Source organism: Eucyclogobius newberryi, unplaced genomic scaffold (assembly GCF_026437365.1).
Source record: "Eucyclogobius newberryi isolate DKJ021-1_F unplaced genomic scaffold, fEucNew1.0.hap1 SCAF_6, whole genome shotgun sequence".
NCBI classification, from domain to species: Eukaryota; Metazoa; Chordata; class Actinopteri; order Gobiiformes; family Gobiidae; genus Eucyclogobius; species Eucyclogobius newberryi.
The window spans coordinates 41,879,683-41,893,350 of record NW_027316278.1 but is presented as its reverse complement, the minus strand read 5'-3'; the positions used below and the strand labels follow the sequence as shown (position 1 = coordinate 41,893,350).

Sequence of the window (13,668 nt, the reverse complement as noted above, 5' to 3'; positions counted from 1 at the left end):
GTGTAGGTCTGAGGACAGAGGACATAGACTGTAGGACGTGTAAGTCTGAGGACAGAGACTCTGTAGGACGTGTAAGACTGAGGACAGAGGACATAGACTCTGTAGGACATGTAGGTCTGAGGATAGAGGACATAGACTCTGTAGGACGTGTAGGTCTGAGGACAGAGGACATAGACTCTGTAGGACATGTAGGTCTGAGGACAGAGGACATAGACTCTGTAGGACATGTAAGTCTGAGGACAGGGGACATAGACTCTGTAGGACGTGTAGGTCTGAGGACAGAGGACATAGACTCTGTAGGACGTGTAGGTCTGAGGACAGAGGACATAGACTCTGTAGGACATGTAGGTCTGAGGACAGAGGACATAGACTCTGTAGGACATGTAAGTCTGAGGACAGGGGACATAGACTCTGTAGGACATGTAGGTCTGAGGATAGAGGACATAGACTCTGTAGGACGTGTAGGTCTGAGGACAGAGGACATAGACTCTGTAGGACATGTAGGTCTGAGGATAGAGGACATAGACTCTGTAGGACGTGTAGGTCTGAGGACAGAGGACATAGACTCTGTAGGACGTGTAAGTCTGAGGACAGAGACTCTGTAGGACGTGTAGGTCTGAGGACAGAGGACATAGACTCTGTAGGACGTGTAAGTCTGAGGACAGAGGACACATGAATTTGAGTTGATATTGAAAGTCCTTCCGTCTTGTTGTTAATAAAATATCTAGCACTACTACAACGGATGAGTAAATATACATGTATATGAAGTACAGACATAAGTGCAGTACAGACATAAGTGCAGTACAGACATAAGTGCAGTACTGACATAAGTGCAGTACTGACATACATAAGTGCAGTACTGACATAAGTGCAGTACTGACATAAGTGCAGTACAGACATAAGTGCAGTACTGACATAAGTGCAGTACTGACATAAGTGCAGTACAGACATTAGTGCAGTACTGACATAATTGCAGTACTGACATAAGTGCAGTGCAGTACTGACATAAGCGCAGTACTGACATAAGTGCAGTGCAGTACTGACATAAGCGCAGTACTGACATAAGTGCAGTGCAGTACTGACATAAGTGCAGTACAGACATAAGTGCAGTACTGACATACATAAGTGCAGTACTGACATAAGTGCAGTACTGACATAAGTGCAGTACTGACATAAGTACAGTACAGACATAAGTGCAGTACAGACATAAGTGCAGTACTGACATAAGTGCAGTACTGACATAAGTACAGTACAGACATAAGTGCAGTACAGACATAAGTGCAGTACTGACATAAGTGCAGTACTGACATAAGTGCAGTACTGACATAAGTACAGTACAGACATAAGTGCAGTACAGACATAAGTGCAGTACTGACATAAGTGCAGTACTGACATAAGTGCAGTACTGACATAAGTACAGTACAGACATAAGTGCAGTACTGACATACATAAGTGCAGTACAGACATAAGTGCAGTACTGACATAAGTGCAGTACTGACATAAGTGCAGTACTGACATAAGTGCAGTACTGACATAAGTGCAGTACTTACAGCATGTTGAACTCGCTGAGGTCGGCATGAACTAGTCTTGCTTCTTGATACATTTTCCTCATGTGCAGAACCACCTGAAGATACAACTCTCGGGCTTTGGATTCACTCAGAGCTGCATTCTTCAGCAGAGGAGCCGGGCTGCAGGAGGAGAGGTCAAAGGTCACATACTTCACATACTTCTCAGAATGCACTGCAGCTTTAAACGTGAGGAGAACCTTACATGTGGTCTTTTCCAATGAAGCTCATGAGCAGGACATGGCTCCTCAGCAACAGAGGCTCTGGACTCAGAACACCAGCCGTCTGTAATCTGAGCACACCGTGCATCACACCGAGTGGTAACCATGGAGACCAATACTAATGCTTTACTGTGGAGCATTGTGAATGTGGCCAAGACTAGTGTGTAGTCTTGGCCTGTATCATACAGAGACCTCCATGACTGCAGCAGCAGGAGGAGCAGCAGGAGCAGCAGGAGGAGCAGCAGCAGGAGGAGGTGGAGCAGGAGGAGGAGCAGGAGCAACTGCAGGAGCTTCAACTCATATTCACTGAGATATTAGTCTAATTAGTCCTGCAGAGCAGTGGACCTCAGGTGCAGCGCAGTGGACCTCAGGTGCAGTGGACCTCAGGTGCAGCGCAGTGGACCTCAGGTGCAGCGCAGTGGACCTCAGGTGCAGTGCAGTGGACCTCAGGTGCAGTGGACCTCAGGTGCAGAGCAGTGGACCTCAGGTGCAGCGCAGTGGACCTCAGGTGCAGCGCAGTGGACCTCAGGTGCAGCGCAGTGGACCTCAGGTTCAGAGAGACCCCCGGTTCAAAAGACACATCACTGCCACGTTTATTTATGTGTAAATATCTCATGTTACGATGTGGCACCTGCGGTTTATGACAGGTGCGGCTTATGACAGGTGCGGCCCGAATATGGACCAGTTCTATTTTCTTTGTAAATATCATGTGCGTGGCTTTTATTCAGGAGCTGTTCAAAAAGCAGGTAAACATATTCTTGAGATGCATTTGAACTACATTAATATTCCTCTGTAACAGTTCAATACCTGAGCAAGTTCCTCATCTCCTTCTCAGCCCACGTTCTCACCATCTTCCGAGGGTTTCCTTTGCAGTAGCCATGGCGGAACCTTCATGGACCAGAAGCACATTTTACAGCCACAACAAAAGACAAATGAGACAAATGAGACAAACTTACCTGAACTCCCCAGAGACATATTTGTCCCGATCTTTGAACTGTAAGATGGACGTCTTGTAGATCTTTATGGCTCTGCTCAAACCTTCAGACGTCAAAGCATGATACACATTTGCCTGGAGAAAGAACAAATTTATGAAAATGGCTCAAATTAAAAAGAAAAATGACTAAAGGAGAATGGAAAAATATATAATGTGTAATTTAATTTAAATACATTTGTATCACAATATTGACCCTACAATTCTCAAAATCCAAATAGTTTTATATTTAAATGTGCACTAGGGGGTGGAGGGTCAGTCACTGTCTCCATGGAGATGTTGTAAATGACCCGCAGACGACCTCTGCGAAGGGTCACTCTGGACACAAGGCGAGTGACCCCTCCAAAAAGGGGGTGGGATTACAATGAGAAGTCTAAAGTCATAGTTTTAACTCCCAAAAAGAGACAAAAGTTCATTCATGAGGGAAAGAAACTGACTGAAGAACATCCTCTGACCAGATGGACACGGACTGACCCGATGGACACGGACTGACCAGATGGACACGGACTGACCCGATGGACACGGACTGACCAGATGGACAAGGACTGACCCGATGGACACGGACTGACCCGATGGACACGGACTGACCAGATGGACAAGGACTGACCCGATGGACACGGACTGACCCGATGGACACGGACTGACCCGATGAACAAGGACTGACCCGATGGATAAGGACTGACCCGATGAACAAGGACTGACCCGATGGACACGGACTGACCCGATGGATAAGGACTGACCCGATGGATAAGGACTGACCCGATGGATAAGGACTGACCCGATGAACAAGGACTGACCCGATGGACACGGACTGACCCGATGAACAAGGACTGACCCGATGGACACGGACTGACCCGATGGACAAGGACTGACCCGATGAACAAGGACTGACCCGATGGACACGGACTGACCCGATGGACACGGACTGACCCGATGAACACGGACTGACCCGATGGACACGGACTGACCCGATGGATAAGGACTGACCCGATGAACACGGACTGACCCGATGGACACGGACTGACCCGATGGACACGGACTGACCCGATGAACACGGACTGACCCGATGAACAAGGACTGACCCGATGAACAAGGACTGACCCGATGGACACGGACTGACCCGATGGACACGGACTGACCCGATGAACAAGGACTGACCCGATGGACACGGACTGACCCGATGGACACGGACTGACCCGATGGACACGGACTGACCCGATGGACAAGGACTGACCCGATGGACAAGGACTGACCCGATGAACAAGGACTGACCCGATGAACAAGGACTGACCCGATGGATAAGGACTGACCCGATGAACAAGGACTGACCCGATGAACAAGGACTGACCCGATGGACACGGACTGACCCGATGGACACGGACTGACCCGATGGACACGGACTGACCCGATGAACAAGGACTGACCCGATGGACACGGACTGACCCGATGGACACGGACTGACCCGATGGATAAGGACTGACCCGATGGACACGGACTGACCCGATGGATAAGGACTGACCCGATGGACACGGACTGACCCGATGGATAAGGACTGACCCGATGAACAAGGACTGACCCGATGGACACAGACTGACCCGATGGATAAGGACTGACCCGATGGATAAGGACTGACCCGATGAACAAGGACTGACCCGATGGATAAGGACTGACCCGATGGACACGGACTGACCCGATGGATAAGGACTGACCCGATGGACACGGACTGACCCGATGGATAAGGACTGGAAAAAGAGTGTTTGTACAACTATAGTTACAGCTTTGTGCGCAATTACACAGGATATTCAGTTTGTGGAGGACATTGTGGCACAAAATTTGCAGACTTTGCAAATTGCTAATTGCGTCCATTCAAATTGCATTAGGCGTTAATCCTGCTGCGCCCAACGTTGTGCCAGAGCTTCAGGCACATTAGCACGAGCCAGAGCTTCAGGCACATTAGCACGAGCCAGAGCTTCAGGCACATTAGCACGAGCCAGAGCTTCAGGAACATTAGCACGAGCCAGAGCTTCAGGCACATTAGCACGAGCCAGAGCTTCAGGAACATTAGCACGAGCCAGAGCTTCAGGAACATTAGCACGAGCCAGAGCTTCAGGCACATTAGCACGAGCCAGAGCTTCAGGCACATTAGCACGAGCCAGAGCTTCAGGCACATTAGCAAGAGCCAGAGCTTCAGGAACATTAGCACGAGCCAGAGCTTCAGGCACATTAGCAAGAGCCAGAGCTTCAGGCACATTAGCACGAGCCAGAGCTTCAGGCACATTAGCACGAGCCAGAGCTTCAGGCACATTAGCACGAGCCAGAGCTTCAGGCACATTAGCACGAGCCAGAGCTTCAGGCACATTAGCAAGAGCCAGAGCTTCAGGAACATTAGCACGAGCCAGAGCTTCAGGCACATTAGCACGAGCCAGAGCTTCAGGCACATTAGCACGAGCCAGAGCTTCAGGCACATTAGCAAGAGCCAGAGCTTCAGGCACATTAGCACGAGCCAGAGCTTCAGGCACATTAGCACGAGCCAGAGCTTCAGGCACATTAGCACGAGCCAGAGCTTCAGGCACATTAGCACGAGCCAGAGCTTCAGGCACATTAGCACGAGCCAGAGCTTCAGGAACATTAGCACGAGCCAGAGCTTCAGGCACATTAGCACGAGCCAGAGCTTCAGGAACATTAGCACGAGCCAGAGCTTCAGGCACATTAGCACGAGCCAGAGCTTCAGGAACATTAGCACGAGCCAGAGCTTCAGGAACATTAGCACGAGCCAGAGCTTCAGGCACATTAGCACGAGCCAGAGCTTCAGGCACATTAGCACGAGCCAGAGCTTCAGGAACATTAGCACGAGCCAGAGCTTCAGGAACATTAGCACGAGCCAGAGCTTCAGGCACATTAGCACGAGCCAGAGCTTCAGGCACATTAGCACGAGCCAGAGCTTCAGGCACATTAGCACGAGCCAGAGCTTCAGGCACATTAGCACGAGCCAGAGCTTCAGGAACATTAGCACGAGCCAGAGCTTCAGGCACATTAGCACGAGCCAGAGCTTCAGGCACATTAGCACGAGCCAGAGCTTCAGGAACATTAGCACGAGCCAGAGCTTCAGGAACATTAGCACGAGCCAGAGCTTCAGGAACATTAGCACGAGCCAGAGCTTCAGGCACATTAGCACGAGCCAGAGCTTCAGGCACATTAGCACGAGCCAGAGCTTCAGGCACATTAGCACGAGCCAGAGCTTCAGGAACATTAGCACGAGCCAGAGCTTCAGGAACATTAGCACGAGCCAGAGCTTCAGGCACATAAGCACGAGCCAGAGCTTCAGGCACATTAGCACGAGCCAGAGCTTCAGGCACATTAGCACGAGCCAGAGCTTCAGGCACATTAGCACGAGCCAGAGCTTCAGGAACATTAGCACGAGCCAGAGCTTCAGGAACATTAGCACGAGCCAAAGCTTCAGGCACATTAGCACGAGCCAGAGCTTCAGGCACATTAGCACGAGCCAGAGCTTCAGGCACATTAGCACGAGCCAAAGCTTTTAATCTAATTTTTACTTAAATTATCTTCAGCTTTTAAAAAAGGTCTAACAAAGTGTCAATCTACATCCAAGTGCAGCTTTACGCCTTAATTAAATACGTTTGTCTCTGATGTTGTAGCGTGTGCTGTCTTTTTGTCTGGGACAGTTTAGTCTTTGCTTCTGGGTCAAACAGACTCTTCATGTCTGTGAGCTGCATTTATGTCCTGTTTCTAGATGCTAGAGACTCTAAACTGGTGCAGTGCAGCTTGTTTATGGAGGACACAGTCTCCTGCTGCAGACACATGAGACTTTGACCCAGTGTCTGACGCTCTGTGGATGTCACCTTTAGTCCCTACTCGGCTCCACCCAAAGGGGACGAAAAAGAAGGAGCACCAAATGGAAAAGCCTAAAGCTGAGTCAGTGGAACCAAGTGCTCATGGGAAAGTTTACCACACAAAACAGAAACCAAACCTACAGTCTCAGCTTCACTCGTGTCCAGCTCATTGTTAGAGCTCAAAGACGAAGGAGAAGTTGGCGAGTATTTCAATGGGGAGATCAGGATTGTTCTACGCGATACTGCGTTACGAAGAGAGATGTCCGTTTAGCTTTAGGCAAAATGACCCCTCACAGTGTCCAGAGGTGTCGTATCCCAACAGCTCCAACTATCCAATTCCACCAGTCCCCCTGACCACCACCAGCCATTCACACACACCTGAGCCATACTGGGCAGCGTGGGAGAAGTGTCTTGCCTAAGAACACAACCACATTCAGCGGTCTCCCATCCAAGTACTGATCAGGCCCTGACCTGCTTAGCTTCTGAGATATGACAGGATTGGGCATTGGCCAGCAGGTACGGCTATTGATTTAAACCTGTAAACCATTTACAGCCATCACTTTACTTTTGGGGGTCTTGGGGCGGTTGCATGGTTATTTGGGGGTCTTGGGGCGGTTGCATGGTTATTTGGGGGTCTTGGGGTGGTTGCATGGTTATTTGGGGGTCTTGGGGAGGTTATTTGGGGGTCTTGGGGTGGTTGCATGGTTATTTGGGGGTCTTGGGTGGTTGCATGGTTATTTGGGGGTCTTGGGGCGGTTGCATGGTTATTTGGGGGTCTTGGGGTGGTTGCATGGTTATTTGGGGGTCTTGGGGCGGTTGCATGGTTATTTGGGGGTCTTGGGGTGGTTGCATGGTTATTTGGGGGTCTTGGCGCATGGTTATTTGGGGGTCTTGGGGCGGTTGCATGGTTATTTGGGGGTCTTGGGGAGGTTATTTGGGGTCTTGGGGAGGTTATTTGGGGTCTTGGGGAGGTTATTTGGGGGTCTTGGGGTGGTTGCATGGCTATTAGGGGGTCTTGGGGCGGTTGCATGGTTATTTGGGGGTCTTGGGGAGGTTATTTGGGGGTCTTGGGGTGGTTACATGGTTATTTGGGGTCTTGGGGAGGTTATTTGGGGGTATTGGGGAGGTTATTTGGGGGTCTTGGGGTGGTTACATGGTTATTTGGGGGTCTTGAGCTGAAAAGCCCTTTGCTAGAGTAAATACAGTGCTTAATATTCTCCATCTAGAAGCCTTCATTCCCCATACTCAACCTTTACGTGGTTGATGTTGTATTTTAAACGTCTTAATATACAATATAAATAATATTATATTAGTCGTCTACTAACTCTAGTTAGAGGTTCTGCCAAGACTTATACTGGGCCTTGTTCTTCAGCTTTATGCTTTGAGCTGTTATTGTGATCTACTCTCAGATGGATCTGGATAAACGGTGGAGTCAGTGGGGTGTAGAACAGGTGGAGTCAGTGGGGTGTAGAACAGGTGGAGTCAGTGGGGTGTAGAACAGGTGGCGTCAGTGGGGTGTAGAACAGGTGGAGTCAGTGGGGTGTAGAACAGGTGGCGTCAGTGGGGTGTAGAACAGGTGTAGAACAGGTGGAGTCAGTGGAGTGTAGAACAGGTGGCGTCAGTGGGGTGTAGAACAGGTGGAGTCAGTGGGGTGTAGAACAGGTGGCGTCAGTGGGGTGTAGAACAGGTGTAGAACAGGTGGAGTCAGTGGAGTGTAGAACAGGTGGCGTCAGTGGGGTGTAGAACAGGTGGAGTCAGTGGGGTGTAGAACAGGTGGCGTCAGTGGGGTGTAGAACAGGTGTAGAACAGGTGGAGTCAGTGGGGTGTAGAACAGGTGGCGTCAGTGGGGTGTAGAACAGGTGTAGAACAGGTGGAGTCAGAGGGGTGTAGAACAGGTGGAGTCAGTGGGGTGTAGAACAGGTGTAGAACAGGTGGAGTCAGAGGGGTGTAGAACAGGTGGAGTCAGTGGGGTGTAGAACAGGTGTAGAACAGGTGGCGTCAGTGGGGTGTAGAACAGGTGGCGTCAGTGGGGTGTAGAACAGGTGGCGTCAGTGGGGTGTAGAACAGGTGGAGTCAGTGGGGTGTAGAACAGGTGTAGAACAGGTGGAGTCAGAGGGGTGTAGAACAGGTGGAGTCAGTGGGGTGTAGAACAGGTGTAGAACAGGTGGAGTCAGAGGGGTGTAGAACAGGTGGAGTCAGTGGGGTGTAGAACAGGTGTAGAACAGGTGGCGTCAGTGGGGTGTAGAACAGGTGTAGAACAGGTGGCGTCAGTGGGGTGTAGAACAGGTGGCGTCAGTGGGGTGTAAAACAGGTGGAGTCAGTGGGGTGTAGAACAGGTGGAGTCAGTGGGGTGTAGAACAGGTGGCGTCAGTTGGGTGTAGAACAGGTGGAGTCAGTGGGGTGTAGAACAGGTGGAGTCAGTGGGGTGTAGAACAGGTGGCGTCAGTGGGGTGTAGAACAGGTGGAGTCAGTGGGGTGTAGAACAGGTGTAGAACAGGTGGCGTCAGTGGGGTGTAGAACAGGTGTAGAACAGGTGGCGTCAGTGGGGTGTAAAACAGGTGGAGTCAGTGGGGTGTAGAACAGGTGGAGTCAGTGGGGTGTAGAACAGGTGGCGTCAGTGGGGTGTAGAACAGGTGGAGTCAGTGGGGTGTAGAACAGGTGTAGAACAGGTGGCGTCAGTGGGGTGTAGAACAGGTGTAGAACAGGTGGCGTCAGTGGGGTGTAGAACAGGTGGCGTCAGTGGGGTGTAAAACAGGTGGAGTCAGTGGGGTGTAGAACAGGTGGAGTCAGTGGGGTGTAGAACAGGTGGCGTCAGTTGGGTGTAGAACAGGTGTAGAACAGGTGGAGTCAGTGGGGTGTAGAACAGATGTAGAACAGGTGGCGTCAGTGGAGTGTAGAACAGGTGTAGAACAGGTGGAGTCAGTGGGGTGTAGGACAGGTGTAGAACAGGTGGAGTCAGTGGGGTGTAGAACAGGTGGAGTCAGTGGGGTGTAGAACAGGTGGAGTCAGTGGGGTGTAGAACAGGTGGCGTCAGTGGGGTGTAGAACAGGTGTAGAACAGGTGGCGTAAGTGGGGTGTAGAACAGGTGTAGAACAGGTGGCGTCAGTGGGGTGTAGAACAGGTGTAGAACAGGTGGCGTCAGTGGGGTGTAGAACAGGTGTAGAACAGGTGGCGTCAGTGGGGTGTAGAACAGGTGGAGTCAGTGGGGTGTAGAACAGGTGGAGTCAGTGGGGTGTAGAACAGGTGGAGTCAGTGGGGTGTAGAACAGGTGGAGTCAGTGGGGTGTAGAACAGGTGGAGTCAGTGGGGTGTAGAACAGGTGGAGTCAGTGGGGTATAAAACAGGTGGAGTCAGTGGGGTGTAGAACAGGTGGAGTCAGTGGGGTGTAGAACAGGTGGAGTCAGTGGGGTGTAAAACAGGTGGCGTCAGTGGGGTGTAGAACAGGTGTAGAACAGGTGGAGTCAGTGGAGTGTAGAACAGGTGTAGAACAGGTGGAGTCAGTGGGGTGTAGGACAGGTGTAGAACAGGTGGAGTCAGTGGGGTGTAGAACAGGTGGAGTCAGTGGGGTGTAGAACAGGTGGAGTCAGTGGGGTGTAGAACAGGTGTAGAACAGGTGGAGTCAGTGGGGTGTAGAACAGGTGGAGTCAGTGGGGTGTAGAACAGGTGGAGTCAGTGGGGTGTAGAACAGGTGGAGTCAGTGGGGTGTAGAACAGGTGGAGTCAGTGGGGTGTAGAACAGGTGGCGTCAGTGGGGTGTAGAACAGGTGTAGAACAGGTGGCGTAAGTGGGGTGTAGAACAGGTGTAGAACAGGTGGCGTAAGTGGGGTGTAGAACAGGTGTAGAACAGGTGGCGTCAGTGGGGTGTAGAACAGGTGTAGAACAGGTGGCGTCAGTGGGGTGTAGAACAGGTGTAGAACAGGTGGCGTCAGTGGGGTGTAGAACAGGTGGAGTCAGTGGGGTGTAGAACAGGTGGAGTCAGTGGGGTGTAGAACAGGTGGAGTCAGTGGGGTGTAGAACAGGTGGAGTCAGTGGGGTGTAGAACAGGTGGAGTCAGTGGGGTGTAGAACAGGTGGAGTCAGTAGCACCTCTTTGCCGGTGCTGATGCAGCCGTTGATTTCAGAAATGATTCCCCGATTCAACATTTTAAAGAGAATCATTCTTGTTCTGGGATCCAAGACCTACAGCAAAGAAGAAGAAGGTGAGGATCTGAGTTCATGTTCATGCCTTCATCATGGTACTGTGTTGTTTTCAAAAACAGATGTGAAAAGCACTAACCTGCTCTACGGTTGCCCTGTCCGACTTGTCTTTTACTCTGAACCTGGAGAAGACAAAGCAGAATATAATGAATATTGTAGACTGAATATGCAGTAATCAGGACAAACATATGGAGCAGACTAAACCCTTAAGATACTGTGGGGATTTGATTGTTATTTTAAGTTTGTTTATCTATTTCTTTGATCATGGCCTTTTATTTAGCTAAAAAACACTCCAAAAGTATCCATGTATTGTGTCCATAGCAGGAGTTTTGAGGCCCAAGTTCATAGTTCTAAAGTTCAGAGTGAAATGTGTAAAAACAGAGCTCTTCGGAGCTTTGTGACAGGACAGCCCCAGAACATGTGATAGTGATTTTCCTCCTGGTGGCGCTGTTTCTCAGATAGTTATCATTTCCATGTGAATAATGAGACCTTTGACCTGGAGCTATGAAGAAACGTGACACATTTTTCCAAGAGTTCTCTCCCAAAAAAATGATTTTGAGGTCCACCACCTGGATGTTCTCATTTTCCCACTCTTCATCTGTCAAAACAAGATTTCCTTCTCTTTCCCATTTGCAATTAATATATTTAGTAGAGTTGCTATCTAGATTAGCAATGCATTGATATAATTTAGATATTATTCCCCTTGAAATTTCTGATTTATAAGCATTGATTAAAATCAGTCAAAGGGTTATAATGGTCATTACTTTGTTTAATATCTTGATTATAATAAGTCCCCATTTGTAAAAACCTATAAAAGTCCTGTTTCTCCAAGACAAAGGATTCTTTCAACATAAAGTTTTTCATGTGATTCTCTTTTACAATCAACCAGTTTAAGATTGTAACATCTTTGTTTAGTTTATATGTTCTGATCAGCTCCTTCCATGTTGTAAGAATAGATTTGACCCAGGGATTCATCACTTCCTCCTCATGACTCAAGCGTCTGTCATCTGCAGTAAGAACTGTACAGAAACCCCCGGCACCACATGACTCTCAGTATAAGACCTGTACAGAAACCCCCGGCACCACATGACTCTCAGTATAAGACCTGTACAGGAACCCCCGGCACCACATGACTCTCAGTATAAGACCTGTACAGGAACCCCCGGCACCACATGACTCTCAGTATAAGACCTGTACAGGAACCTCCGGCACCACATGACTCTCAGTATAAGACCTGTACAGGAACCCCCGGCACCACATGACTCTCAGTATAAGACCTGTACAGGAACCCCCGGCACCACATGACTCTCAGTATAAGACCTGTACAGGAACCCCCGGCACCACATGACTCTCAGTATAAGACCTGTACAGGAACCCCCGGCACCACATGACTCTCAGTATAAGACCTGTACAGGAACCCCCGGCACCACATGACTCTCAGTATAAGACCTGTACAGGAACCCCCGGCACCACATGACTCTCAGTATAAGACCTGTACAGGAACCTCAGGCACCACATGACTCTCAGTATAAGACCTGTACAGGAACCCCCGGCACCACATGACTCTCAGTATAAGACCTGTACAGGAACCTCAGGCACCACATGACTCTCAGTATAAGACCTGTACAGGAACCTCAGGCACCACATGACTCTCAGTATAAGACCTGTACAGGAACCCCCGGCACCACATGACTCTCAGTATAAGAACTGTACAGGAACCTCCGGCACCACATGACTCTCAGTATAAGACCTGTACAGGAACCCCCGGCACCACATGACTCTCAGTATAAGACCTGTACAGGAACCCCCGGCACCACATGACTCTCAGTATAAGACCTGTACAGGAACCCCCGGCACCACATGACTCTCAGTATAAGACCTGTACAGGAACCCCCGGCACCACATGACTCTCAGTATAAGACCTGTACAGGAACCCCCGGCACCACATGACTCTCAGTATAAGAACTGTACAGGAACCTCAGGCACCACATGACTCTCAGTATAAGACCTGTACAGGAACCTCAGGCACCACATGACTCTCAGTATAAGTCCTGTACAGGAACCCCCGGCACCACATGACTCTCAGTATAAGACCTGTACAGGAACCTCAGGCACCACATGACTCTCAGTATAAGACCTGTACAGGAACCTCAGGCACCACATGACTCTCAGTATAAGACCTGTACAGGAACCTCAGGCACCACATGACTCTCAGTATAAGACCATTGAGCTTCACATTCTGGATCACAGCAGCAACGCTCTGATTTGAGCTGAAATAAAGTCATTTTTCACATAAGACTTCCATTTTCTTTTGATAATAGTAGAGGTTTAAATTGGATTCAGGGTTTTATCTTTGCCAAATAAATATTGAAATTGCTTTGTTATCCTCATCAAACAGCCGTTTATGGATGGAAATTGGAAGAGTCTGGACTTCCGGTTGCGCTTTGAGCTAACGCATTCACACCTGTGCTGCAAACCTGGCTTTAAAATCATCGTTTGACCCACGTAATCCCAAAGAAGAAGAACAAGGGACGAGTAAACAAGGAAGGCACAAGTCTGGTAACACTATGGGACAAACAATGCTGAAGGCCCACAATCATTGCAAGCTAACAAAGCTAACAAAGAACCACATTTCCTCCCAGCCAGAGAAACCCAGATAAAGATTTTCACAACTTCTTTGCATCGTAAGAGGGAGAGAATATAACTTATACAGTATCTGCTGCAGTATCTGCTGCTGCAGTATCTGCTGCAGTATCTGGGACTGTCCTTTTGTTCAAAAATATGGGACTGAAATGAACAATGCACAGCAGACTATTTTTGACATAGTCGTCCCTCTCAATTTAAGA

General features: G+C 49.3%; 1 protein-coding gene across 1 annotated transcript in view; it reads right to left on the bottom strand.

The window, feature by feature from the left end:
- riok1 (RIO kinase 1 (yeast)) overlaps positions 1–13,668 on the bottom strand; it is a 52,863-nt gene that overhangs the window by 15,270 nt on the left and 23,925 nt on the right. The window contains exons 5-10 of the mRNA XM_072433353.1: positions 10,902–10,944; positions 10,712–10,804; positions 2,743–2,855; positions 2,594–2,674; positions 1,771–1,857; positions 1,551–1,688 (exon numbers count right to left, since the gene is read on the bottom strand). Of these exons, the coding sequence (XP_072289454.1) occupies positions 1,551–1,688; positions 1,771–1,857; positions 2,594–2,674; positions 2,743–2,855; positions 10,712–10,804; positions 10,902–10,944 (555 nt within the window). The remainder of the gene's footprint in view (positions 1–1,550; positions 1,689–1,770; positions 1,858–2,593; positions 2,675–2,742; positions 2,856–10,711; positions 10,805–10,901; positions 10,945–13,668) is intronic.